We start from the raw sequence: 26,513 nt of genomic DNA on the forward strand, positions 1-26,513 counted from the left end.
CTGACTGGCCTTGAAGGAACTCTCTCTAAAGTAAAAGTGTCTGTGAATCATCTCAGAAGGCTGAACTATCTGGGGGGACAACTTTTCTGGGTGTTGCTTTAGGAGGAATTCAAGTATATTTGATAGGCAAAAAAAGGCAGGGAAGGAAATTCCAGACACAGCTAGAATAAGTATGCAGCATATAAATTGTCACCAACATTATTTGAAGTTCCTGAAGAGCAACTGCTAAGGGAAGCCTGTTGAGAAGCACACAATGCTATGGACTTCAGAACTGTCATCATTATGAGACTAAAAATATATCCAAAGCACTAAGGTTTGGAAGCTCTACTTGTCAAAGTTCAACACAACAGAAGCTCTTTCAACTCTCTTAGAGGACCTGCTTCCAGAGAAAGGAGTAAAGTCCTCTCACCTATTCTTCTCGGGAAGAAAAAAAGTTTTAGTGGGGGACAGGGAAGGGACCTTAGTGGCTTAGGGACAGGATCTGTGCAGAAAAACTGTCAAAAAAGCAACACTAAGACATGCAAAGCAATCCCCCTTCCACACTCCCTTTACACGAGCAACTGCCCTTAAGAATCTTTTCTGTATTGCAAGTCATATGTGAATGCCAACAAGATCAGCTATGTCAGCAGGAGAGAGAAAAATTCAGTATCTCCCATCCTTCTCCAAACGTTACCTCACCTCTCTATGATGAGGTGCTATTTTTAGTCTTTTAGTTTTAAGCATATGTTGAGACTGCTTCTGACACTTTCCTTCTTATCCTTTTCAAGCTTTGCATCTTGGGTGTGGAGATTTGAAATATTAAATACTAGCAGTCCAGATTCCCCTCGCCTAGCACATGTCAGTGAATCGAGTACCTAAGGAAGTATTTGCATTAATTAGACACACACAAGAGGATACACACAAGAAGCTTTGACGGGTTCCAGCTGTCAAGAACTAACATATACACCTATATGTACACACCCTCTCCCACTTCTCGCATGGAGAGCACATATTACAGCATAGCAAAGGCCTTCTGAACGAGTCTGCAAAGTCTTAGTGAAATAAATATTATTTTACCTTTTCTTCCACATTCTATACCTGGAAAAGTAACTTTCTTAAAAATATTTTACCTGTTTGGATTTAGAAGACTTTGCTTGTTGGATGAGGTTGGTACTTGCTAGAAACTTGTCTATGTCTCAGTTCCTTCAAGAAAAAGGCAAGACAGAAAAATTTTGAGGAATGTGAAACATAGCTGTTTCTAGGGCAAAATACAGCAGCCAGTAGTGCTAGCAGCACCATATTGCAGTCATGGGCAAAGAATAAAAACATCCTCTCCTGCTGAAATGGCAGGAGAAATTTCAGGGTCACAGAAGGCAATTATAGGCTTGCAAAATAGCTACAACACCAGGGTAGTGTCCTTATCTAGCAAAAAGTAGCTGATGGAACTAGTCCATAAACAGCCCAGCCAAGTCAGCTGCCTCCAACAGAAGCAAGTTTGGAAGACTTCTTCCCTCAAGACTTACTGTCTTCATAAATTGGTTTAACAAAATAAAAAAGCACAACATACAAGTGTGTTTCAATGTGCAGATCTGGGTGAAAAAATGGCACTAACATCACATGATTACTGTGTTTCTCTAAGGCAGTTTTACAAGCAAACTAATCTCTCTCAAATATCCACTCCCAGCATAATTGCTCAGTGAAACAAGCTCCCTCTTTGCCACTCCACAGTGACAAAGCAGCACGTGTCAGGGGCGTTTTGTAACACTCTGTAATGGCAAGACCCTGGGTTTGGTAAGAGAAATTGATATGCTGGCAGCATGGCAATATCACTTTGATGATATTGAAATATAAGCAAAAGACAAGGATTCCAAAAAATAAAAGTGATCTAGAGCCTGGCAGGATTGCTCTAATAGTGTATATTAAAAGAAAAAATACACCAAAGTTGATTTAGCTTGGTCAAGAGAAACAAAAGTTGTTGCTTCCACTTGCTGATAGGCACGTGACAGCACAAATATTCATCACAAAAATATATAGAAAACAGCATGATGGAAGCAGTGTAAGTTGTTATGCCAGGAGAAGTCCTCTGCAACATGAGTAAATATAAAAGAAAATTTTTGATATATCTATCTTCAGGTTTTAAAGAGAATAATTTGCTCTCCTGCCAGCTTGTTTTCTAGGGCTTTAGATTTTAATGGAACAGGCAGACCTTATGACTGGTCACCTATTTCTTTTCCCCCTCTTCAACATACAAGACGGGGAGGGGGAGGGCAGGAAATCACAGCATATAACAATACACACATTCTTCTTAACTTCAATTTAAGAACAATATAATTCAATTTATTTCCAAAGCATTTGTAAAGAAATAAATAACTGACACTATCAGTACTGAATATTCTTACTGGCTTCTGTCAGGTTCAGCATTTCCAGCCTCCTACTCAGGGCAGGCTCTGTGTACATTTATTGTTTTTTCCACCGTTCATACTTTTTTCCATGCTACTTTGCCCAGATATCCTTCTCTTGCTTTTTCCCTTCTGACTTACTTTCTTGGCTGTGCTTAGAACTTTTTTTTCCTTCTTTGTGTGACAAAGAGCCATATTTTCCTTTCTCCTAAACTACTAACAAAAAACATGTCTAAAACCCCCAATGAATTCCTATTAGACATTGCAAAGTAATTTGCTACTCTGTTTCCAAGTACAGTGGTAATGCTCTTGCATTAGTCCATCATCCAGGTCATTCAGGTCTCAGAATTTCAAAATGGGAATTAAATCAGAGGCTCATAATTAAATACCAAAAGCTGAAGTGCCAGGCACCTTCAGTTCCCATTAACTGCAAAATAAATGCTTATTATGGAGCATTTTGGAAGGCGTCACTACTTGTCTAGGTGACTAAGTATCAAATTAGGACATTTGTTTTGGAAACTGCAATCCCCATTTTTTACTGACTTGATTATCCTTATTTGCAGCCAGCTGGACACTGGCTCACCTGTCTCCATTTCAATTACAAGCTTTCCCGTGTTCTACACAAGGCTTGACACACTGACACAACCCCTGACAAGCAGCTATCACTACCAGTTGTTTAATCTTGGAACTGAAGTAGCGCATTACTTCAGCAGTAAATGAATGAATGAATTGTGAGAACAGCCTGTATGCTGACCCATGAAAACAATTCAGCTTTCTTTCAGGCTGGCAAGATTTAAATCTTCAGAGACTCTCAGATTTTCATCTGCTTTTATTTCCAAAATTAATCAAATTACATAGATGTGTGTGAGCCGGGAACCAGTTCCTAAATATTACACGTTCCCTCCCAGTAACATTAAAAATATAAGATTCTTCACAATATTTAAGCATTTAGTGCATAAGTCAACATTAAGGATCATTTTTCCTGTGCCATATTCTTCACTGACTTCTTTTCTAAAGGAAACGCCTGCTGTGTCTTGGCTGGAGGGTACAATACAGACAGCAAGCATTACCTGTGGAATGATGACCTGCAATGAGCAGGAATCCCTAAACATCAAAGGAAGTGCAAAAGGTGCTTGTGGGGCACGTGTTCTAAATTAGTAGGATCAAACTTAGAAAATGAGAAGACTGCTGAGGACTTCAAGAAACTATATCTGAATAGTTAAGGAACAACTCTTTTTTCATGTCATCTGACAAATTGATCAAAAAAACCACTCAAACCAACAAACTTGTCAGTAATAGGAACAAGATGAAGAGGTCAGCAATGGATACTTTTCACGAAACCCTTAGCTTGTGGCACATCCACTTGCTGGCTGCACATCTCTGTGACCGTATTTTTATCTTACATTCTTGTACAGAGTGCTTACCAGTCTCCTCTGGACTGCTTGGCATCTTGACAGAATCTGGGGGAAGAAAGCAGCATGAAAAACACAGTTCATAAGTTCAGAATTCAAGACTTAGAACAACATTTATGCAGAGGAAACACCCTCCATACGGCTCATTTTACTTGGGCATACAATGCAAATTCAAAATTTGTATTTTCAGGGTTCTCTCTCCCTTGTGAACCAATGAAGATCCTACTTCACTGCTGCTGAACATGCTGACACCATCCACCTATTTATATGACAACTGTTGAGCTATCACGACCATCTTCTGCTCAGTCCTAGTTATGCCTCATATTTTCAAGCCTTAGAACACCACCGAAATAAGGGGAAACCAAACCAAAACAACTGGACCTCCCATTTTAAGTACTACAGTACCTAGCCTTCACAGGTCTCATAGGAATGAGTTCTAAATCTCCAGGTGTCCCTGAATAACTTTTACCCCAGGCTAGTTCAGGCCATCAGTGAGCAGTCATCTGCACTCCCTGAAACCCTGGAAAGCTGCCTCATCTGCATACAAGCTTGCAGCAGAGCCCCAGGACTGGAAAGGACTTTCTGGGTCACACAGTCCATTCTGACGCTACTGCAGACGCCACATCATCTAAAGCCCACATTACTTCCTTTTTTTGCCTTTGATAAGAGGCCCCCCACAGGCATAACTTTCTAACACAAAGAATCAGTAAGACCTGTGGATCAAGGCACCTTGAGAAGAAAAACGGCCACTTGGTTTGGACACAAAATTCCTATTTAGATTAGCAGGAACTAGGGAGAACTGCTTACATCAGTGTTCTTATGACTCTCCTGTCCCTTTGGTGACAGCATACTGTTTATCTTGATTTTTTCTGGTTCCAGCTGGGAATAAATAGTACCAGTTAGTGTAATTTCTTGGGGTTGGTAGTGTGCCTACATGGAGAGAAAGAAAGAACTGTGAAAGAACATGGAAGAGAAAAGAATACTTAGCATTTCCCCCCCATCTTCATAGTGTGCTATACACACTAAGCTTCACAGTATCTCATGATGCAGTTCACATGTTTGTATGGACAAAGCACAGCTGATGTTCATCTAAGGCATGAGATAAAATAAGCTTAGAAGGGGATTTAGAATGCAGGCTCTGCTTGCTGTACCTTATGAAAACATGGCAGCTCAGCCTGAAGGCCTAACATCTTGCCTGCAGCAGCTGCCAGCTCTGCAGGGTCACAACAGAGCATAAGAAACTGACCCATACCAAGAGATCCTTTCCCTGGTATTCTCTTTCCCTGCATCCACTGATCAGGACTCTACAGACTGGAGGCTTAATATTTCATCATTTCCTGGAAAGGACATCTTAAGTGACCCAAGGAAACAGATGAGTGAAAGTAAGAGACAAAGAGAAGAATGAAAAGACAGACATGGCAGCAAACAAGGAGTAGCCAGGTAACGGGAACAGAATGAAATAGAGCTTAACACAAGCTTTCACTGCTGTGTGGACTGCACACGTCCTCTGAACCTTCGGTTACCCAGTCACCAAGGTCAGCCTCATTGCAAACTCTGTCAGAAGTGACAGATTCTATCCCGAGTGCCTGAGTGGCTGAACTGCCTACATATTTGCTTAAACTCTTTAAGGTGAACAGTGTGGCCAGAATGGCAAACCATGATTGGAAAACCTCTTGAGAAGCCCGGAAACTTTGTATACAGCATCACAGCTTCATATACACTTTTGCCACTTAGAGCAGAAGACACAAGTTTTACACATTAATACATGTAAGAAAGGCCCAAGTAAACCAACCTAAATGTGTAGAATGTGTATGTGTGAATTCAGGGAAGAAGAGCAGAAACTGAGTTTGAAAGACAAGGCATAACTCAATTTGCAGCCTACAGCTTGCACGGGCCACATTTCCTGACAGGAGCAGAACTACTCTCACCTATCATCCATTCTGAAATTGCACTGCAAAGCTGTCTCAGCTTCATCAGTAACCAAAACATGACCTTGGGAAACCAGAACAGAAGCAGATATACAAGGCTTGACCTAGCAGTGAAGAGAAAAATCGAAGGTTTAAGGAAAGAAAAATGTCAACTCTGTACACTTTTTAGTTAACAGATCACAGACACACTGTTCTTTTGAATAACAAAGTCTACATTTCAGCCAAAGCAGCGACTGCAGCTTTGAAGAGCCAGTAAGCAAAGCAGCACCCAATTTGGCAAAAAAAAGGATGAAAACATTTCTTCTTCCTGCCTTCTGTAAAGAGGGTCATGTTAGCAAAAGAGAACAATCAGGCAGACTGTTAGTGCAGATATTTAGAACTTTTTAGGAGACAATAAAAGCCTGCTGTGAAAAGTGCAAGAAAATTAAAAACCCGGGAATAAGTAATTAGCTTAAACAGAGAAGGCAGAGGTGAACTAGGTGAAGGCATATTTGATGGGTGAAAGACAGAGGGCAGACATGACTGGAAACCAAAACCGTGCTTTATCCCATGTTATTATTTTACTTACATTATCAAGACCTTTACTATCGAGAAGACACAGGCATGAACTTTCCTGGCTATGCCTTGATTCAATGCAGGGATATGCACCCATGACACCCCAGTATCCTCAAAAGTTACAGTACAACTAATGGTTGGATATTAGGATTCTTGCAATAATTAATTGAGGCCTGCACAGCACTCCAAAAATCTCTATTTATAGGATAAGTGTTAGTTTCAGATTACTCCTGTGGGGATGCGTTTCTCTATGTCATTTCACTGTCCTTGTGCTTTTTTTTGCCTAGCTATAAGCTCTTTAATGAGGGCCTCCTAGTGGTGCAATCTGCAACAGTCAAGCAAGAGAAAAGCAGCATTCTCTGCAAAATGGTGAAACAGCTGTTCTTCTCTCTCTTGAGTTGGCTATAATGAAAAGAAGAAACAGAGAGAAAAATAGACGTCTGCTTTGTCAATAAATTATAGGTGAGAGATTTAATATCTAGGATACTAAAAGGAGGAACATCATTAACTGCAGAGCACTGAGGCGACAGGAATTATCTCGCTACTGAAGAAATTATTCCATTGGGCATGGAATTAATTTCAATGTGCCAAAAGTAATTTCTTTTATAGGTTTTAAACTCAGTCTCATTTAGCCTACCAGTCAATGTAGGAAGTTTCAAGCAGCACTAATTACAACAGATATTCTCTTTGACATCAGGGTAAAGCTAGAGTAAGTCTACTGAATTCATCAGTCAGTGGGGCTTCCCTAAAGTTATTAATGTAACAAAGAACAATAATAATCCTGCAGTGTATCTGCAAGAAGGCAAGAGAAACACTATGGAGTTAAAATAGCCTCTGAGACCATCTAAGCCAGGGGTCCTCAAACTTTTTAAACAGGGGGCCGGCACGTAGATTAAGTGGCAGCTGCTTGGTTCCCCCCCCAACCCCCGGCGGCAGGGGGGGCGGGGGGGTTCTGTAAATACCAGGGGCCAGATTGAGAACCCTGGGAGGCCGTATCCAACTCGTGGGCTGTAGTTTGAGGACCCCTGATTTAAGCTATAGATTCTGCATGGCTTGTGAACTGAAAAAGCCAAAGAACACAGTCCAAATGAGGCTACCAAGAACAGCTTGGGTGTATTCCAAAATTTCCACATTGTCATGTGCTACAGCCCTACCTTTGTTCTGTCACTCTCTTAGCCTTCCATCAGTGTTCCCAAAGATGTCTTCATAAAAGGATACACAGTTACCTTACACAATGACTGTAATATATAGGTTCTTCACCATTTAATGAGCTTTTGCAGATTCTAAGTGATATCTCTAGTTACATCCCAGGAAAGAGAGTGGGCACTGGGTGTTCACTTCCCCACAGTGTGTCAGGCACAGAGGGATGCACAGTGCTACATGGTAATGCTTTTAACATCACTTAAAATGTATATCAAATTACCTACTGGCAGGAGACCGATGTGACGTATTAAGAGGCAATGCTAGAAACAGCCATGGTCAGCTCTTGTCTCAGTATTTACCCAATGTAAATGAAGAAACAACAAAAAGCTACTGCCAAAATAGCCTGAGAGGTTGGTGCAGCAAGGAAATTCCACAGCATTTTTCAAGGAAATGGAGTTTGTTGAGAAGTGACATTTAGTAAAACCATGCAAAAGAAGAAAGACTTCTGAAGCGAATCACACCAAAAATCAGACACTGAACCTCTTTTTCTTGCTCTCAAACCTCAGGAGAACTTTCTGAACTCACTTACAGGCCCTACCAACTCTGACACTCTTACTATGCACACATGCTGGCATCCAGGCACACAGAAGTGTGCATTCATTCACCTCACATGCCGAGGTCTCTGCCTTGGAGAAAGAGGCTGTCAGAGAATCACTGTGAGACCCTGGATAAATGAGAGAGTTTAGTTTTGCAATAACTATAACATATTACTACAATACTCATCCTGCTCAGCACAAGAACTCAAGCACACAACTGTGCTGAAACATACAGGTTTCTTCAAGGAAGGTGAACATTGCTACCCCCGTGTTACTGGTGGGGCACAACCTGACTAGAGCTTCTTAAGATTGGTTCCCTTCCCTCCCCCCACCCCTCCCAACAAACACCTTAAGTATTTATAAAAGAAACATATGTGCCTTTGTCTTTGAGCATCTCAGGGAGATGTTTATCTCATCTGCAGCTCTTCAGGTCTGAGTATTTGTTTGGAAACTCAAATTTATTCAGTGCATTTAGCAACTTAAAAAAAAAGAGAGTGAGTGTTAAGAGCTCAGTTTCTCACTTTGGTCTTCGTGTCTTACAAGCACCTAGGTTAGCTACAAGGTTTTTTTCAGTTCAAAATTGTACTTCTACATTCTTCCAGCTCTTCTTCCCAGGTTCTCGCCCTCTTTTCACTTCTGGCCCTTCTTCTTTTCATCTCTCTTACCCAATATATGCACACACAGAGCCACAACTACCTCGCAAATCCCTTGTTCAGAACTGCAAGTTTTTGTTCTGCTTTTAAGGGTGTTGCTGTCCTGTCCTCCCCACCCCATAATCCTGTCCCTTATTAAAAAATAAAATTAAATTAAAAAATGACTAGTCTCCAGTGCACGGACTCTAGTACACAGGGTCAGAAGGCCACTGTTTTTATAGTATGCAGAATCAGCTACTGCTTAACTGGACTACCAGGAGATACTGCAGCACCAGAGATTTCTCTTTTCTGTAGTCACCAAGCTTGGTATTGTGGTATCTTTCCAATTCTCATGCCAAGTAATCAATTTTCTGGTTTACTTCAGGCAGGGTGCCAATTAAGCACTATGAGAACGAAAGACTGTTAAATAACTTTTTTTGTGGAGCATTAATACATGTACAAACCAAATCAAAAGGCTGGTGATTCTCTTATTTCCTCCTTTCTTGCCTGTCATTTCTGTTTGTCTGCCTCCTATTCCCCCACCCACTCCAGCTTTTTTCCCCCCCTCACCTTTTCTTTATTGTTCCCCTTTAAAGTCAGCATCTCACCATCTCATTAATCTAAAATTTGTGTTTAGATTAGAACTATGAGGAGGAAAGCCTCACAGTCCTAAACAGAAGCTTTTCTAACAATGAAGCAAGTAACTTCAGATCACTAAATTCTAACAGATTACATAATTATAAAATTTAGAAAACGAACGGTATCTTGCCTCTGCAACATAAAAAAATATTGGAGCTATATGTGCTACATACCCCTGCTGTTCATTCAAAATATAATCCAAACCAACTACAAAAGCCATCTCCCACGGAATACAGGCCAGCAAGTAACACAATAAAACTAAATTTATTCCACCATGTGCTGAGAAGGGAGGACTTTACACCACATGCAGAAAACCAGGACACTGGGCCTGCTGCTGCAGAGAGCTCGCTGAGGAGCTGCCGGGTCCCCGCTCTGCAGCTTCTGACTCACCACCCCGAGCTCGGGCACCCCGGGCCCCGGGCCGCCATCTCTCCCACGCTCCCAAGCGAGGAGCGACTGTCTGCCGAACGGCGTTTTCGCTGTTCATCTGCAAGAGCAATTAAAGGTCTTCCGACCCGCTCAAGCACTGGAGGGAACCGGGCGGGAACCCGCGGGCCGGACATGGCAAGCCCGCTGCAGCCCGACCACGGGACGAGCCCCGCCGCCACGGCGCCAGCTCCTCCGCGCCCGCCCCCTCCGGCGCAGCCGCCGGACCGAGGGGCGGCGCGGGGGGAGCCGGCCCGCCAGCCAGGCCCTCCGGCGGGGTCTCGCCCGGTCGCTCCCGAGGCGGCAGCCCCGGAGCACCCTCCGCGGCCACCCCCCTCACGGCCGCTGCCGGCCCCGCGCCGCAGGGGCCCGGGGGCCGCCGCCTCCCGAGGCGGCGGGGAGGAGCGGCGGAGCGCCGCCGTCGCCGTGGCAACGCAGCGGCCGCAAACCGCTCCCGGGGCACGCGGCAGCTGAGCCCACGGGCGCGGTGACGGAGGCGGAGCGGCGGGAACCAGCGCGGCTCGCCGGAGAGGTGCTTTCCCCACCCGTAACGGGGCGAATCCCGAGGGCACAGCCCGGCCCGGCTGCCCGCGCCGCGGGACCGGCCCTACCACTCTAGGGCGGGGGGGCGGGGGGTGGGGGGTGTTTATGTTTCCAGCCGCCGGGCCCTCGCCGAGCCCGCCGGCTTCGCCAGCCAGATGCCGGGATGGGAAACAGAGCGAGGGACCACCCCGGCGGCGGCGCGAGCGGGGAGCGACGCTCTCCGGTTCTCCCGCCGACCCCGGCGGGCGACATGGCCCGCGTCCCCACCGCGCGCCGAGCCAGCCTCGCGGCACTGGCGATGGATGCCGAGTGCGCCTGCGCGGGGCGGGGGCGCGAGAGGAAGGGGCGCGGGACGCGAGCGTGGGGGAGGGGGTGACGTCGGGGGCAGCCTCGCGCCGTTCGCCCCACCGGGTGACGCCTCGGCGGAGGTGTGAGGGGAGGCGCGTGCCGGCGGGGAGGGGCGCGGTCCGGCGCGGGCCTGTCGCCCCGGGGCGGGTGGCCCGGGCCCAGGCGCAGGCGCCCCGCCAGCTCTCCCCGCCATTTGGCCCTTTCCGACGGGCCGGGGTGCACAGCGTGAGCTGGGGCACACCCGGGGCCTGGTTGTAGGTGGAAGCGGGCAGCGCCGGCGGCCGCCAGAGAAGACCCCGTCCTGCCAGCACGGCTCCTGGCCTGCAGCCTCGGCCCGGCCGCGTCCCCCCTGCTCAGGGAGCAGCGTAAGGCCGTGGGGAGCGCCCTGAACGCCCAGGCCGCAGTGCGCGATGCCTCTCTTCGGGAACACCTTCAGCCCGAAGAAGACCCCCCCCAGGAAATGCGCCTCTCTCTCCAACCTGCACCTGGTGAGTCCTGGTGGCTTGCCTGCGGGAACGCTTGTTTGATGGCCAGGGGTAGGTGGCTGCTACTGTGGCCACCATAACCCTGACAAGAGCTCCCAGCGGTGCCTCTTCCCTCCCATGGTGCGCACCATTTCTGATTGCTGGTGACTACATATAAAGGTAGAAATACAATAGCTCAGGGAAGGATCATTGTCACCCCACCCACAGTCCAGAACTGTTTCACCTAATGCTTCTCAGCAGTGGTTTCTGAGCCCAGGAGGTGTGTTTGGGTGACAGAAAGTGCAGGCATGGTGGCTGGAGGAGCCAGTCCTCTACTGCAGCAGTACATGACCAAAGGATGATTTCGGGCTTCAGGGGCAGTCCGACCAGCAGCTTCCAATGAAATGCCAGTCACCAAGAAATGGGAGAGCAAGGGGGTGGCTTTGGATTTCTGTAAAATGCTGAGTGTGATCTTCTCCCTGCAGCTGGATAGATCTACCCGTGAGATTGAGCTGGGCCTGGAGTATGGCACCCCCACTATGAACCTTGCTGGCCAGAGCCTGAAGTTTGAAAATGGCCAGTGGGTGGCAGGTAGAATGCAGCTCACCTTGTTTTGATCTGAAGTAGCAACGGTTGTCTGACAATCTGTATTTTGAGCTCTTTCCTTCCTTCCAGAATCGGGAAGCTTCACAGGGGATCGCAGAGAAATGCAGCGCTTGCGCAAACGGAACCAGCAGTTAGAGGAAGAAAACAACCTCCTTCGGCTGAAAGTGGATATTCTGCTGGACATGGTGAGTCTTTGCCCAGCTGCCACCTGCTCACATCAGTGGAAATGCCCAAGCAAAGGGTGCTGGGACCGCCAGAGGAGGCCATTCTCACTGCACCCCGCTCCTTCCGTGTCACCCGGCTATGCAAGACAATTGTAACAGTGAAGTGACTGTGGGAGTAAAGTCTGATCCCCTCTGTGGGAAGAGGGGAGGGTTCCCCCTGCAGCAGAACTTGACTTCTGTGAGCGCTGTGACTGATTAGAGAGGAGCCCCTGCAACTGCCATGTTTACTCTTTCCCTTTCTGTGTGAAGTACAGCACTTTTCTTGCCACTCTGGCCTCTGCCCCAACTGTGACTTTTAAGTTATAGCCATCGTTTCTGGTCACAGAAGATTAAAGCTTCTGTCTGCTGTGACAAGTGGTGTGACATCTATTTGGTGTGTAAACCTGTGGATGAAAGAATTCCCAGGCCCTAAACAAACTGAAATTCAACTTTACCCAGAGATCGCAGCTTTTGTACTTAAGATCTGGAGACATTTTCAGTGAAATTCATGTGTATTCTCAGTCTAACAAGTGACTTAGCATTTATGTCAGTCTGAACAAACACTTCTTCCTTCCTTACGCTCTTCCCATGTTTTAAAGCTGGCAAGTGGCTTTTGTGGCTGCAGCACTTAGCAGAAGCCCTAGGTGCTCTCCAGGTTTTCCAGGCAATCTCAGTAAAGCGTGAAATCTCAGCTTCCCTCTTGCTCAAATGGGGACAGATTCCCTCATGTGGGTGCTGGCTCGCAGCTGTAAATCTCAGTGGCATCTCTAGAAAGGTTGTGCTCTGACATCGGAAAAGCTTCTGAGGCACAAATGTCTGTCTTTGTGTGCTGCCGTGACATAAGGTGCTTTTTCAGCAGGAGAGCAATCTCTGTCTGATACCTCTGAGGGGCTTTTGTGTCCTGACACGCGTGTCTGAGGCAGGCAGCAGACTGTGAGGTCACCAATCCAGTGTTGGCCCTGCAGCTGTAGCACAGGGTGGAGGTTGGAGGCGTAGTTCACTCTTGTTCGCTGTGCATTGCAGCTCTCCGAGACCACAGCTGAGTCCCACCTGATGGAGAAGGAGCTAGAGGAACTAAAGAACCACAGCCGGAGGAGGAAGTGAAGAGGAAGAGGTGGCTGGAGGATGGGGAAGCCAGGAGGCTTGCCCCTGAGTCTCGGCTGCCCACACGCACGCAATGCTGTGGCCATCTTAGGCCTCCTAGTCGTGTTGGTACTTGTGTGTAGGTACTTTGTTCCACGGGACCGCGAGTAACAAGATGCCTCCAGCATTGTGTGGTGCTGTAGGTACTGTGTAACAGCTGGTCCCGCGCCCAGACACCGTTAATTAACATGCTTTTTCTCAGAGCACTTTACCTCGCTACATTTCCTAGCCATAGCCCAGCTGTGGGTACCCTCTGTCCTAAGGCAGCTGGAAAACAGGTGGTGAAGAAGATCCACCTCCGGGTGGGCTCCTCCTCACCCTCTCTGCTTAAAAATGCAGAGACCTCCACCCCCCACCAAATTGCCCCCCCTGGGGAGCCTCCAGGGGCCTGTACGAGTTTCACCTCTTGCCATTGGCGAGCAGGATGCTGGAGTTGCTTGTTCTCAAGAGTTTTGCATATTTTACATAAAAATTCACCTTTAAAACCAGATGTTACGGGTGTTTGCTATGCGAAGGGTCGTGCTGCGAGCTGGGGGGGGGGGCCGGAGGGAGCCGGGCCGAGGAGCGGGGCCCCCTGCGGATCCTCCCGGCCGCCAGGGGCCGCTGCCTGCGGCGGAGGGGGGGCCGCCCCGCTTCCGGCGCCGCCGCCACCGCCGTTCCGCTTCCGCTGGCTGCCGCCCCCTCCGTCCCTGGCTGGTGGTGATGGCGGCTGCTGCGTCCCTGTCTCCGGAGGAGCTGCTGCCCAAGGGCGGCTCGGGCAAGGCCGAGGAGCTGGAGGACGAGCTGGAGGAGGACGACGACGACGAGGAGGTAGCGGGGCGGCCGGGGCCGGGCGGGCCGGGCGGGCGGGCGCGGTGACCCCGGCGGGCGCGCAGGGCCGGGCGGCCTGACGCGGTGCGTGCCGCCCGCAGCTGGACGAGACGCTGGCGGAGCGGCTGTGGGGGCTGACGGAGATGTTCCCCGAGAGCGTCCGCTCGGCGGCCGGAGCCACCTTCGACCTGTCGCTGACGGTAGCGCAGAAGATGTACAGGTAAGGGCGCGGCGGGCCGGCCGGGCGGCCTCGGGAGCGGGGCGCGGGGGGCTCCGCCGGCCCCCGCGGCGGCTTTGGCCGCTGGCAGCGGGGGGCGGGGCGGGCAGGGGGCGGCGGGGCCGTGGGGAAAGTGGGATGGAGAGGGTCGGGGGAAGGTGCCGTTGCAGGGGCGGGATCGGCGGGGGCTTTTGTCTGAAGGAAACGTGGGCAAGTCTGGTGCCTGTAAGCAGCCGCGGAAGAACCGGTTCTTAATCCTAGTGTGCTTTCTGCTCCCCAGATTCTCCAGGGCAGCTCTGTGGATTGGGACCACCTCCTTCATGATTCTAGTTCTTCCTGTTGTCTTTGAAACTGAAAAACTGCAGATGGAGCAACAGCAGCAGCTGCAGCAGCGACAGGTGAGGTGGAGACGCTCCAGCCTTCTCTCCCAGCTCTTCAGGGCTGGCTCAGGGTGCCTGCACCTCCTCCCAGTTATCAGCTGTTAATGGAGCTTAGGGAACAGGGTTTAGTTTGCAATACATTGTGGCCTCATTCATCCCACCAGGTGCTCTGGTTGGATGTTCTGGTGGGATGATCCTGCCGATTCCCAGGAAAAGGCTGGCAGCAAACTCTGGCAAACACAACCTGGCTTTTCCTGAGCCGAAATAACGTAGTGAGGACTGCACGCAGGCCTCACGCAGCCATGCCTGTATCTGCCCCGTTTGCGTTTGCTGTGGTCGCCTTGGTTGTCATAGCAGGGGAGGAGCCAATACTGCAAAACACTGCTGGTACCTTCAGCACCCGCCAAGTAGCTGCAGGAGGGGAGGGTGGCATGTGACAGTCCTCCCACATCCTTGCTGTCCCTCAACTGATCGTTTTCCTTCCAGATCCTCCTTGGACCCAACACAGGGCTCTCGGGGGGAATGCCAGGGGCCCTGCCTCCACTGTCTGGAAAAATCTAATTTGTGAAAGCTGCGTTGGATTCGTATCATGGGAAGACCTTGAAATTATGATATATTGAACTGTTGATTTGTTGGGTCAGGGCATTTTTGTTTTTCATTTGTTTGTTTTTATTTTTGGTTCTCCTTTGGGACATTGACCTGTTCATAATGAGGGGGGGAGGCCCACCCTCTGGACCTGATGATGGCTCCAGTCTGCATCCTCCCCCCATAGAAGTTGTGAGTTTTTCCTTTTATTCAATCAGTATGCCATAACCAGTTACAGACTTGAACAGGGGGAGTTCCTCTTCCAGCCTTCTTGGCCCCCACAAAACCACCCTTGGGCACAGGTCCAGCTTCAAAAGGCTGCGGTCAAACAAAACAAATCCTTTCCTGACTGACTCAGACCTGAAGGACACCAGTGACAGGAGGAGGAGCGACTTTCCCAGCAGGTGAAGCAAAGGAGAGGTGTGGGTAGCTGTACCCCATGGAAAACACTCTCTGGGAAGACGCATCTGCAAAAATACTTTTGCTGCAACTTTGCATGTGAGAACTGAGGGAGCAGCAGGACAGGTTCAAGACGATCACATCCGCACTGATCCTCTGCCTCATAAAGTAGAACTTCAGATATCGGCTGATATTTTTTTGTATTGAATATTAAATAAATCCAACCTGAGCAGCGTGGTTTTAATAAGATGTCCTTTAGGGAGGCTCAGTTTTTTCAGAGCTGTCAGTGGCTTTGTGGGTAGAGACCCTTCTGTTTCAGGCATGTGTGGCAGTGGGGGATGGGGCAGACACTTTAAGCTTTGTCTGGCTTAAGGGAGTTCTCAGTAGGGTGGATTCTACCTCAGGACCAGTGACCAACTCTTGACTCGCAGAAAGGTTGCTGTTTTATTAACAAAGAAAAAAAAATTATTTTTCCTTTATATACTTTGTTACAGAACAATTCAGTTGAACATACAGAAGTGATAGGACATTTATATGGAAACCTTTCTTCCATTTATAATATTTGGTTAAACAAAATACATCTCTGTAAACAAACCCAAAACAAGGCTCTAACAAAACAAAACAAGCAAGAAAACAAACATGGGCTTCCCCACTTCCAAGCAGTGGGACTGGACCAGTTTCGCCCACCCTTGGGCACAGCAGTCTCACCTCCTGCAGGGATGTGATCACACACTTTCCCTTTACCTGAGCAGCTGGATCACACCATTTCCCCCTGCACAGGAAAGGAGCTGACATACAAGGAGAGGAAAGTAGCCCCAAAATATTTTGAAACATCTTTGCATATTGTGCACTGATCCATTGGCTTGCAGTTTCCATGCAAACAGGGTTTCTCTGAAGTGCAACTTTAAATCAGCATAGAAAATGTTGCTGTTGAGATTTTTTTCCCCCCTCTTGAAGAAATGGCTTCAAGTCACCAGCAGAATGCCTGCAGGCTGCACATCCTGCCTGTGAAGTGTTTAAAAACTGCCAGCTGGTATTGGTCATTGGAATGTGTTACGAAATAGGACTTTTTATAGAAATGTTGGGTCTTTAAAACATAAAGAGCCATTTGCCCTTGACTGTGGGAGGCTGTGCTCAAAAGACTGCTTGCCAGATGTCCGGAGGTTGGTGAACAGCATCATCCCGTCATGTGGCCTCTGTTGTTAGGGAAGGTGCAATTTTGGTGGTCTCTCAGCTTCGAGCAACTGCTCATGCGTTTGCAGAGCTCTCAAGAGAAAAACAACTGAGAAAAGTTAGTTACAACCCCTCCTTTCGCAAGCTCAAACACCAGTAACGAGACTTCTCCTGCAGGATGGAGAGGATCCTCCAAGCTCATCATGTCCCAGAGATGCTGTTTAACTGAGACATCCCACGTGTAAAGGAGGGAAGCAAACGGCAGCTCAGCCAGGAAGTGCTAAACACAAAGTCTGCTCCAAATTCTCCTTCTGCTGTGGAAGGCATGACTGAGCTACAGCTCACTCAGGTGACCAGGAAACAGCTGGTGGAGATCCCTCTTAGTGTCTCCATGTCTAATCACTCTTCCCCCGCAGAAGGGACGGGAGGAAAAAGTAGTTTGTCCATTAATGGAATGTTTGTTGGCCAACGCTGAAAGAGAGGTTGGTTCAACTACCAGGGCAGGGTCTCTCTTAACGCCCAAAGGTTTTGGTGGACCCTCTGCATCTCCCACATTGTCAGCTAGTAGCTATAAAAAGGGCAAAAACATTACTATTATAAAGGCTTCCCTCCCCAGCCAATTTTTTCTTTGTAAATTTACTTCTTTCTGGGACATTTTGCATGACGTTCATGACTGTGGGCTAGACTTCTGGAAAGAGGAAAATAAAGAGGGAATGAATTCCTCTCAAAACCCCTTCAGTTTTATTCCTGTCTCCAAACAGCCCCTAAACTACTGGATGACCGTGCAGAAAACCAAAACAGATGTTAAGAAAAAAACACCCAGGCAGCACAAAGAAACCCAAGCAGACTACAGCCTCTCTCCAGTCTAGAAACTTGATACTCCTGAATTCGCTTGTGCTTGCTGTTCCCATGTCGCCTGAGTCAGCCACATGCTGCTGAACAACTGCTCACTACATACATTAGTCCCTGGAGACACTGGGGAAGAATCCTGTAGCTACTCAAAGAATTTCTTTAAAGATGATGCCATTTCTATTACTGTTTTCTAATTCCTGGCTCAAACCATCCGTAAGAAGCAGAGGGTTGTGCTGAGCACCGTACCATTCCTAGTGTTCGAGAGCGCCTTGAGAGACCCTTTAGGAATTGCAAACATCTTCACAACGACTTGTTTTGGAGGGAGAGGCTTGTGAAGAGGTGGCAGTGTGCTCAGCCCCTGCCCCTTCCTGGCAAGTCCCGGAAGGAGCAGTGTCCCACCACACACAGCCTTGAACCATGGGGGAAAGGGAGCCCAGAGGCTTCCAGACACCCTAGCCTCAAAGCCAGGTTTTAAAGAGCACAATGTGTTCTAGCTAGCTGAGGGGCAGGCAGCTCATCCGCCTCTACAAATAAAGTGATTGCCTTCCAGTTTCCTCCACTCTGCCCTCAATTCTCCACTCCCCCCCACCCCCGCAACATCCTACGCCACTGCCCTATTGCACCAAGGAAGAGAAGAGCCTAAACAAAGGAAATTCCAGGAGAGAAGAGTTGGGGCACCCGTTATCCAGATTTCAGGACATTGGGAGTTCAGTAAAGGGGAAGGAGCTGTAGTGGGAGGACAGAGTCAGTCCGGGTCACACATCGGCTCTCCAGCTCTGATGTGCTTCCACCTCCTCTGGCACCACCAGCAGTAGTTCACAGTTCTTTCCTCTCAGCTGGTGTTTCAAGAATTTCCTATCATGAAGGGAAACAGAAATAAGTGCTACTGAATGTAGAATTTCATCATGTTCTAGAACAACTAAATGCAACTAACTACAAAAATATGACAAGAAATAGGAGGAAACACATTGTCTTTTGATTATTTTCTGACAAAAAAAGCCAAATACTTGCTTCACTGAAGTCAACACACCCTCTACCCAGCAAACTATTATAGAATCAGACAGACATAATCTTAGCCTCTGCACAGGTAAGTTTATGTAGATGTCACTTTTCAATCCTCCGAGGTGGCAAAAGTAGAATTAAAAACGAGTTCAGTCTCTTCAGATCTCCAAAATCAAGAATCACACTGTATTTTAAAATCATTCCAACAAACCTGAAATACTTGTGAAAAACCAAGCAAACCATCATTTAGATGTCCTTATCACAGGCTGTAGCAGCAGTGTACCACCTGGTCATTTGACATGGTTCTGCAGCCCCTTTCTCGCCATAAGCTTTTTTTAATACGAAACTTGGATTACCTCCAGTAACTATGAAAGTCAAACCAATGTTTTCTCTGATATCTTTGGTTCAGATTTCCAAAATTCCCTACATAGGAAGCCCTTATTTATTGCTGAAGAACGGCACACAGGATAAAATCCACCAGAAGCTTTGCACAGTAGTTCCAGAACTGCGTTAACTTTATCCCAGAAGTTCACAAAAGGCTGACGTTCACTTTACCAAGACTTCAGTGTCATGGCAGGCTCTGCAAATACTGCTCACATGCAGTCCCTACCTCAGAACAAGTCTGGCCAAGGCAGCAGAGCTGCTAGTAGGCTTCACAACAGGATGGGATGGAAGCTAAACAGCAACTAAGAGCAGGTGAGATTTACAGTCAAAGTAATTACACCAACCATCTTGTATTAAGATTAAAGAGGGGAGGAGAGTCAAGCCAGAAGTGCAGCATATGCTTACACAGGCAAGTGATTCCTAACAAGCAGCTTTCACTGCTGTCTGGGATAAGGCTGCACTTTTAGCCTGGAAAGCCTTTTGTTGGGAACATACACACAGATCCCTACTAAAGAGGTGAGAGGAATGCTGACACTCTCACATTTGAGGAGACAGCGAGGCACAGCACATCTTGTTGCAGGTGTCACTCAGTTAATACCAGACTTGGCCTCTACCTTCAACCCTAGTGACAGAGTAATGTAAGAGACAAAGTCAGGCTTTCCTGAGCTCACAGAGATCACCACTGCTGAAAGCATTTCCCTAGCTTCACACAAATGGTATAAATCTAAGTGGAGATGCCAGAACCTTATTACTCTCAAATCTTTGCTATTAAAGGTTAACCATAATTCAATCGCTAACTGTTTTAAGGACAGACTCCCCACCTCCAACAGGGAAGGATTTGAGGAGGAACAGCATACAAAAAAAATCCTACCTGAGCTCACTTTCGCCTCCAATCCACTCAGGCACCTTGAGTTTGGAGTCGAGGTTATAGTACGTGCCTCCCACCTCCCGGACGCAGATCCAGTGCTGTCGCTTGAGGGGGAGCTTCAAGGGGCCCCAGCAAAGGCTGGAGGGCAGATTCATGATGAAGCCCATCACGTTAGACAGGGCAATGACGTTAACATCCCTGAAAAAGCAGAGAAAACAAGACGGCAATAAGATTATATTCTGGTACTTTAACTTCATCTCTTTCTCATTTTTACAAACAGCGGCTATCTCCAGAATTACATGACTTCTAAGTACCTGCGCTTGTCCCACCAAACCGCTTCATAGCCTTTGGTCTGAAGTGCTGCCATGATCACGTTCACATCATAGTTTCCATTTCCCAGCATGCTCTTCTTGTGTGGCGTCACCATGGTGTTGGGAGACAGCCTGCAAACAGAACACGAGACTGACTGCTCTAGCGAGCAGGTGTTTGCTGAACCTATATTCCGCAGCTGGAAAGGGCTACTTGCTGTACAACTTGAAGCCCATTTTTGTTTAAACAGTGTTTGTTTAAACACAAATCATTGTTCCCCCTTATGACTCCACAAATGGGCTAAGAGGCCTTCCAAAGCCTCCAAAGATCCTAGCTTTGATGTGAAAGAGACCACAAAGCAGGAAGCTCTTTTCCCCCCCCTTGAACTGGTACTTCTGAAGGATGCTTCAATTATGTTTTTCCTCAATTCACGGTTGAAGTCAATGCCAGTTTGCCATTTAGAACAAAGGCTATCACAATTTCAAGAGTTCAACAGTCAAACACCAGCCTTGAAGCCTGTCTGAAATAACAAGAGGCAGGGTGGTTGGCTGCAGAAAAGGTTGCTTCCCCCCTACACTGGTAAATGAAAACAGCTTTCTAAGTGGAAATGGAGGCTTTCATTGCCTTTGCTATATGATAATATATATATATATATCTGTTGCTGCAGGTAACTAAACAGAGAACCTTGTTGCAAACAAATCTCTTCAGCTTTAATCCACAAGCTTGCCTAGACATCACTTGCATTACAACAGCATCTAAAAATCGAGAATCCCAGTCCACAGTGTTTCATAAAAAAAAGATAGGACAGCCTTTGCACAACGTAGATAATGGATGCAAGACACAAAATATGGAGACATATGGCAGAAAAACAAATGGTTAGTCACTTTTATTGTTTTATGTTTCCTGTCTCATTCCCATCCCGTGTCTCCTTCGCCCCCCCCCCCCCCCCCCCCCCCGAAACGATGAGGGGGTGAATTATTATGAAGGTGACAGACAGCCTTCAACAGCTGGAAGAGCAAGCACAGGGGAAACTGGGAGCAGAGAACAGCAAGGTCTTGCAGCACCAATCCAAAGAAAGTCAAGCCTCAGATCAGTTCTGTTGTCGTTAGTTGCTCTTTTCATTGGTAAGGACACCATTAGTTCTGCTGACACAAGTTCAGATGTTTCGTGTCATCCAAATATCCATGTTTCACCTATCTCCTCCTCATGTCAACTCCATCCCCCCAAACTCCAGATGTTCCCACACATTTTTCACTTGGCCTTTAACACAGTGCAAATTCTGTAGGCATACTTCATCCAGTGAAAATCCCTCAGCCCTTCTGCATTCCTCTCCTGACAACATAAGGCCTTTGACAAGAAGAAAGCAGTGGATTGAGTAGGGAGCTTCAGACCAACCAAGGCTAGAGAGGCCACAGACAGGTAGCTTTTCACATCAGCTGTGAGTTTTCTTGCAGTGGAGCAGACTGCAGCAGAGCAGCCTGGGAAGTGACTTAACTACAGAAGGGAGAAAAGTCCGAAACAACGTTGTAATAGGGAAAGCTATTAATATCCACCACTGGGCATTTCAGAGTGAGGCAGCGACATTTTCAGCAAATCATGGTTTCCAGTCTCCAAAGATCTCTGTATTTTACTAATCACAGAGATGCAACTGTAGCTTGTCACAGCTCTTCCAGCATCTCCATGAAGCAGGATCATTTGGCTACAATTCATTCCTCAAGATCATTGCTTCAACCTACTATCTCTCATGACTGCCAGCAAGCTAGGAAAGCCTTCCAATTAAGAGCCCTGCGGGTTGCACAAGCACCCTCTCGTGGCACCATTTACCAGAGACAAGCTTATCTGAGAGCTGAAAGAACACATTTATCTTAGTTCCTTCCCATAACTTTCAGGGCCCCAGAAACGAGATGAAGAGACAAGCAGAGATGACATACTCAAAGAACTGGCACCCATGAGCAGACTTTCACCAAGAATCACCTCAGTGTCTCTACTCATACACAAACAAATAGGGTCCACAATCATCAGCTGAAGGATTCTGATTACAGCAAGGAATTAAGTTACCTCCCCAAAGTTAGGGGGCTTTTATCTAGACATTAAGCTGAGGAAGACTGATGAAGTTGGGCAGAAATCCAGGTAATATTCCTCCCGAGCTTTCTAAGTCAGAAACGTCCATCAACACGTTGTCTTAACAACAGGCTCCAAGATTCCTGCATGCAGTTGTCTTTCCAAATCAGGTCTGATTACACAGACTCCATTGAAGCAAAGAGATTTTGTTTGCATCTCCATGCAACATTTGGGCACGCAATCTTACTTCCTGCAACAAATGCCAGAGGAACATCAAAAAGATACATCTTGTATTAGAGGAAGGACTATAAAAATCAGAGGGGAGCTTGGACCAAGTTTTGGCATACACTTGAGACTATTATCATTAGGCTACCCTGGCCTTACACAATGGGATGCAGCAAAAGGGAAACTAATGATTAAGCAAGGAGGTTCAATCATTCTTCAAGAGATGTGGTAAAAGCTACAGAAAGCTGAAGCTTATTTGTAATTTTGTTACCTTGTCAACGCCAGATTTAGAAGAAAAAAAAAAAATGAAAAAAAAAATCACACCTCGCAACATTTTTTGAGCTTATTAAAATATTCATCAGTCCTTTCTCACACACAGAATATGACTAGACACAAGAAAGACATATGGAAAAGTGATGTATAAAGGGTAACTAACTCAGTTCTTAAAAGCAAGTCAAAGAGCTAGGCACAAGTAGTGACGCAACAGAGATGCAAAGGTAGTGGCAATTCTTACGCATAAGTTATAACTCATCCATTTATGAGAGGAATTTCCATATATATTTCCATACTACCATGGGGCTGAATCAATCTGTGTATCTTGATCCAAATATTAGGACAGAACAATACCAGGCTGTAATCAAAGACAAACTCTTCCTTCTAGGACAAGAGGTCCGACAAGATTAACATCCCAGCTCTTTCTGCAAGGTATCATGCTGCACTCTAATTCTGTCTCACCAAACCCCACAAAAGCCAACTAATTAGATCATCACACTCCTTCTACCACTGCCTTTGTTTGCTTCAGGCCAATAGCAATCCATCTCTGATTAAGATTCTGACAATTGCTGCTCTGGAACAAAACCAAAGCGTCTTTACACTGGACAAAGAGTACCTTGAGCCTGTCATGGACCAGCTCCATTTCACCAACAGGAATTTTATTTACGACAGTATCGTAAACAGCGTTTCAATCTGGTATTTGCTGTTGTCTATCACCACACTTCTTTTGACAAAGACAGGCATGTGTCTGATGTGTCAAACACTAGTTCCATAAATCTGCCGATTTCCAGGACAGCAGCAACAGGCACACAGCTCCCTGCTCATCAGCACAGGGTACCACGACTGTCTTGTCCAACAGGTAACAGGTATTCAAGTGTAACTTATGTGATGTTTCCAACATCTGTGGATTGATTATCAGAGGAAACCTCTTTTCCTATTTGATTACTTAGCTTCATCAGTGAAGGGTCACCAGAATTTTCAATGGCACACACAGGAGAATTTCCACAAAGCATTGAAACAGTGTAAAATAAACACTGAGCAAAATATGAGCTATTGTAGAGGCCACATTAATAATTTACATTTATCCCAGTAAAACTCAGAAAATCTTTTATTAATTATCTGATGCTGCTGGGAAACATTTAGCAATGCCACAGAAAATAGAGATCTAGCTGCTTAAATTAAATCCAATTTGACAAAATACACAGGGTCTTGCTTCACGGAAAAAAACCCACATATTATTTGAAGGACTTCACTTAATTGCTTGAATAAGGAGTCACTCATTGGCAAAGCTCCTAATTTCCAAAAAAACTTGGAAGCACTGTGGTACTAAATCAAGGTGGTTTTATGATGACCCGTTTGTCATTCCTGCCACCTTCACCCTCCCAAGACAATCCCAAAATCCATTATTAACATCAAGATGACATACCGACACAAGGCAGGGGCAAAAATATGGAAGACTAGCAGAAGATGCATTAAGGTGGGTGGAGGAGAAGACGGCAGTCCAACCACATGACAGCATCTGCAATAAAGCCCTTGAACCCAAAATTTGCATCCAGAATTGTAAGAAACAAGTAAAAAGAGAAAGAACTTCTGCATGGGGGGGGGGGGGGGCTGTAAAAAATAAGCTATATTCAGTTCAAAGCAGTGGCATACTCTGAACCCCTCCTTTGCTCTTTCCCCCGCCCCCCAAATAAGATCTGAAAATTCCTCTGAGCAACAGAGGACAAGGGGAAGCTAATGCCATTACAGAGAGTATCCTACCTCTGAAAAATCTCCTGGAGGGTTTCCCTAGTGAAGGCGTTGCTGTCCTGGAAGACATTGTTGAGGGCATGGAGGGCACACAGCTCTCTACGCTGCTTCTCATGGTAAATATGCAGCGGTGGTAGCTGGGGTGGCTCTGGTGATTCCGATTTGGTCTTGTCACCTTTCCATGGCACGCAACTCATTTTCTCGCAGGGTGGATGGAGAGTAGGTGGTGAGAAACGAAGGAGGCTGAAGTTTCTTCCTCCACAGTCACAACAACAGCCCACTACCCCTTTCTTTTGTAGGCTAGCACTGCTTCCAGCTCACAAACCCTCCTCTTGTGCTTCAGTTTATTCAGCAATTGCCTCTGATGGCTGGTTTTAAAAACCACATAAAGATCTGCAACATATTTTTCCTCCCTCCTCCCATACCCCATAAAATGTAATAAATACTTCCCTCCCCACCCCCCACCCCCCACAGGAAGGGGAGGAAAAAAAAAAAAAGTCAAAAGATAATAATCCCCTCAGTCTCAAGGTACCAGCTGGAATTTATCACATCGCTCCTTTTCTTCCATCTCCTTTGGTCTACAGTGCCGCTAAAAAGGTACCAAGAGCAGGTAACAAAGAGAGGCCCACCCCCAAAGTGCCGAAGTGGAGCGGATGAAGCCAGCTTCTGGTGCTGCCTACGGGAGCACTGGGTGGTTAAGGACTTATCAGCTGCATTCCTCCATTCCTTTGGGAATGACTGAATCCAGGCAAGAAGATGCCAACAGCTCGAGAAAGGAAACCACTTCTTGCTAGGCCACAAAAAACCTCACGTCCAGGCTCCGGGAAAGGCAATTCCTCACAAGTCACCCTGCACTCCGACAAAGGGAAGTCTCCATTAGCAGCGAGAAGAGGCAGCTCAGAGCCCGGGGGAGCGAGGGGACGGCAGGAGCAGGCGGGACCAGCCCCACGGCCTGCCTCACACCTGCGCACCCCGCGGCCCGCCGCCGCTTCCCGGAGCCGCGGCCCACCCCCGCAGCCCCACACCCCCCCGCGCTGAGGGGAGGCCCCCGCCTCACCCCCGCCGCCCCCCGGCGGCTTGCCCGCACCCTGGGGCCCACCAGCCCGGCCGAGGCGCCCGCCTTCCCCCTCAGGGGGGACGCGAGCGGAGACCCCGGGCCCGCCGCCGCCACCTCACCCGCCGCTCGGCCCCCGCCGCCCCACACCGACGGCCGCTCGCGCATGCGCGCGGGGCTCCGCTTGCTCCTCTCTCTTGCCTCCCCCCCCCCCCCCCGCCCCGTGACCCCCCTCCCTCCGCGGCGCGCGTGCCCCGCAGCCCGCCCCGCACGCGCCGACGTCGCGCGCGCCCCCCGACGTCACGGCCCACGCGAGGCGGCCCGGGGGGAGAGGGGCTCCGGCGCGGCGGGTGCTCCCGTCCCCGCCGCTGGCGCCTCGGTTCGCTCCCGGAGCGTCCCGGCAGCAGAAACCGCGGTGCGGAGGTGGGCCGCGGCCTGGCTCGCGGGCCTCGTTCCCGCAGAGCGGGAGGCAGCCGGCCGGGTTCGCTGCCGGGGCGCGGGCAGGGCTCGGTGGGGGAATGCCCTGGCGCCCAGGGCTTATTCCGGCCCTGCGGCCAGCGTGCTGCATAACCTTAGGCGAGCTTCAATTTCCCTTCTCTTCTCGGCTGCTTAATTACTAAGAACCTTGAGTCTCGTGCCGTGATAAATAAGCCGAGACGACTGAAGTGGTTTACCGCCTGGTAAACAAACATAAATCCTCCCCCACTTCGCTTTGTGCCAAGCCGGGGCTTGTGGCGGCTGAGAAGTGGATGCGTGACCTAGCGGAGGAACAGGACAGACAACTTCCCCGCCGGCCTGCCCGCTGCTTCGGGGTCACCTTTCAGCCTGCACAACCCCTCAGCGGGTGGGACTTTCTCCTGGGCCCGGGTGCCCTGCCCCTCACGGGCTGAGCACCGTAGGCTCGCACGGCGAGCAGGCGGGGCGGTCCAGGGGCTTTCTGTCAGGAGCCCAAGGCCTGAGGGGCCGGCGCGGCCGTTCCTCTGTGTACCGCGGGCGGCGGGCCCCTTGCCAAACCCTCCAACGGATTCCGGCAGCTGCCGGCCTCCTGAGCAAGGCGTGAGAGCAGCCGGGGCCGTGACGTCCGAACTGCTGGACAACACCCACCACCTCAGCAGAGCGCCCAGCTGGCATAGCCCGACCCGCGGTTTGAAGGGAC

General features: G+C 48.3%; 4 protein-coding genes across 6 annotated transcripts in view; 2 read left to right on the forward strand and 2 right to left on the reverse strand.

The window, feature by feature from the left end:
- DMC1 (DNA meiotic recombinase 1) overlaps nucleotides 1–4,702 on the reverse strand; it is a 28,024-nt gene extending 23,322 nt beyond the window's left edge. The window contains exons 1-3 of the mRNA XM_040596300.1: nucleotides 4,598–4,702; nucleotides 3,803–3,838; nucleotides 1,110–1,182 (exon numbers count right to left, since the gene is read on the reverse strand). The gene's annotated coding sequence lies outside the window, so the exon portion shown is untranslated. The remainder of the gene's footprint in view (nucleotides 1–1,109; nucleotides 1,183–3,802; nucleotides 3,839–4,597) is intronic.
- Nucleotides 4,703–9,954: 5,252 nt separating this feature from the next.
- Nucleotides 9,955–13,504, forward strand: CBY1 (chibby family member 1, beta catenin antagonist). The gene is made up of 5 exons (XM_040595372.1): nucleotides 9,955–10,241; nucleotides 10,859–11,088; nucleotides 11,550–11,655; nucleotides 11,740–11,855; nucleotides 12,897–13,504. Exons 2-5 carry the CDS (start codon nucleotides 11,011–11,013, stop codon nucleotides 12,975–12,977), a joined length of 381 nt encoding a protein of 126 aa, XP_040451306.1. The 5' UTR covers nucleotides 9,955–10,241; nucleotides 10,859–11,010; the 3' UTR covers nucleotides 12,978–13,504.
- A 161-nt stretch (nucleotides 13,505–13,665) lies between these two features.
- TOMM22 (translocase of outer mitochondrial membrane 22) lies at nucleotides 13,666–15,636 on the forward strand. Its single transcript, XM_040595368.1, has 4 exons — nucleotides 13,666–13,826; nucleotides 13,928–14,046; nucleotides 14,324–14,441; nucleotides 14,910–15,636. Exons 1-4 carry the CDS (start codon nucleotides 13,719–13,721, stop codon nucleotides 14,982–14,984), a joined length of 420 nt encoding a protein of 139 aa, XP_040451302.1. The 5' UTR covers nucleotides 13,666–13,718; the 3' UTR covers nucleotides 14,985–15,636.
- A 196-nt stretch (nucleotides 15,637–15,832) lies between these two features.
- JOSD1 (Josephin domain containing 1) lies at nucleotides 15,833–26,363 on the reverse strand. Of its 3 annotated transcripts, none has more exons than XM_040595371.1 (5): nucleotides 25,982–26,363; nucleotides 24,316–25,152; nucleotides 20,001–20,129; nucleotides 19,690–19,884; nucleotides 15,833–18,287 (listed from the first exon to the last, which is right to left on the reverse strand). In XM_040595371.1, the coding sequence occupies exons 2-5, from the start codon at nucleotides 24,498–24,500 to the stop codon at nucleotides 18,188–18,190; spliced, it is 609 nt and encodes a 202-aa protein (XP_040451305.1). In that variant the 5' UTR covers nucleotides 24,501–25,152; nucleotides 25,982–26,363; the 3' UTR covers nucleotides 15,833–18,187. The 3 variants fall into 3 exon arrangements, with proteins under 3 accessions (XP_040451305.1, XP_040451304.1, XP_040451303.1); XM_040595370.1 differs by having other exon boundaries at nucleotides 25,929–26,363; XM_040595369.1 differs by lacking the exon at nucleotides 25,982–26,363 and adding an exon at nucleotides 25,480–25,543.
- Nucleotides 26,364–26,513: the final 150 nt, after the last annotated feature.

This window comes from Falco naumanni, chromosome 5 (genome assembly GCF_017639655.2).
Source record: "Falco naumanni isolate bFalNau1 chromosome 5, bFalNau1.pat, whole genome shotgun sequence".
NCBI lineage: Eukaryota > Metazoa > Chordata > Aves > Falconiformes > Falconidae > Falco > Falco naumanni.

Bases quoted from the DNA above. Each gene is read 5' to 3' on its own strand.
- CBY1 (XM_040595372.1), top strand. From the start codon at position 11,011: ATGCCTCTCTTCGGGAACACCTTCAGCCCGAAGAAGACCCCCCCCAGG. The intron at 11,089-11,549 runs GTGAGTCCTGGT...TTCTCCCTGCAG, and splicing joins CTCTCTCCAACCTGCACCTG to CTGGATAGATCTACCCGTGA. The intron at 11,656-11,739 runs GTAGAATGCAGC...CCTTCCTTCCAG, and splicing joins AAATGGCCAGTGGGTGGCAG to AATCGGGAAGCTTCACAGGG.
- TOMM22 (XM_040595368.1), top strand. From the start codon at position 13,719: ATGGCGGCTGCTGCGTCCCTGTCTCCGGAGGAGCTGCTGCCCAAGGGC. The intron at 13,827-13,927 runs GTAGCGGGGCGG...TGCCGCCCGCAG, and splicing joins AGGACGACGACGACGAGGAG to CTGGACGAGACGCTGGCGGA. The intron at 14,047-14,323 runs GTAAGGGCGCGG...TCTGCTCCCCAG, and splicing joins GTAGCGCAGAAGATGTACAG to ATTCTCCAGGGCAGCTCTGT.
- JOSD1 (XM_040595371.1), bottom strand. From the start codon at position 24,500: ATGAGTTGCGTGCCATGGAAAGGTGACAAGACCAAATCGGAATCACCA. The intron at 20,130-24,315 runs GTAGGATACTCT...TTCTGTTTGCAG, and splicing joins CTCCAGGAGATTTTTCAGAG to GCTGTCTCCCAACACCATGG. The intron at 18,288-19,689 runs GTAGGATTTTTT...CCTTCATGATAG, and splicing joins GGAGGCGAAAGTGAGCTCAG to GAAATTCTTGAAACACCAGC.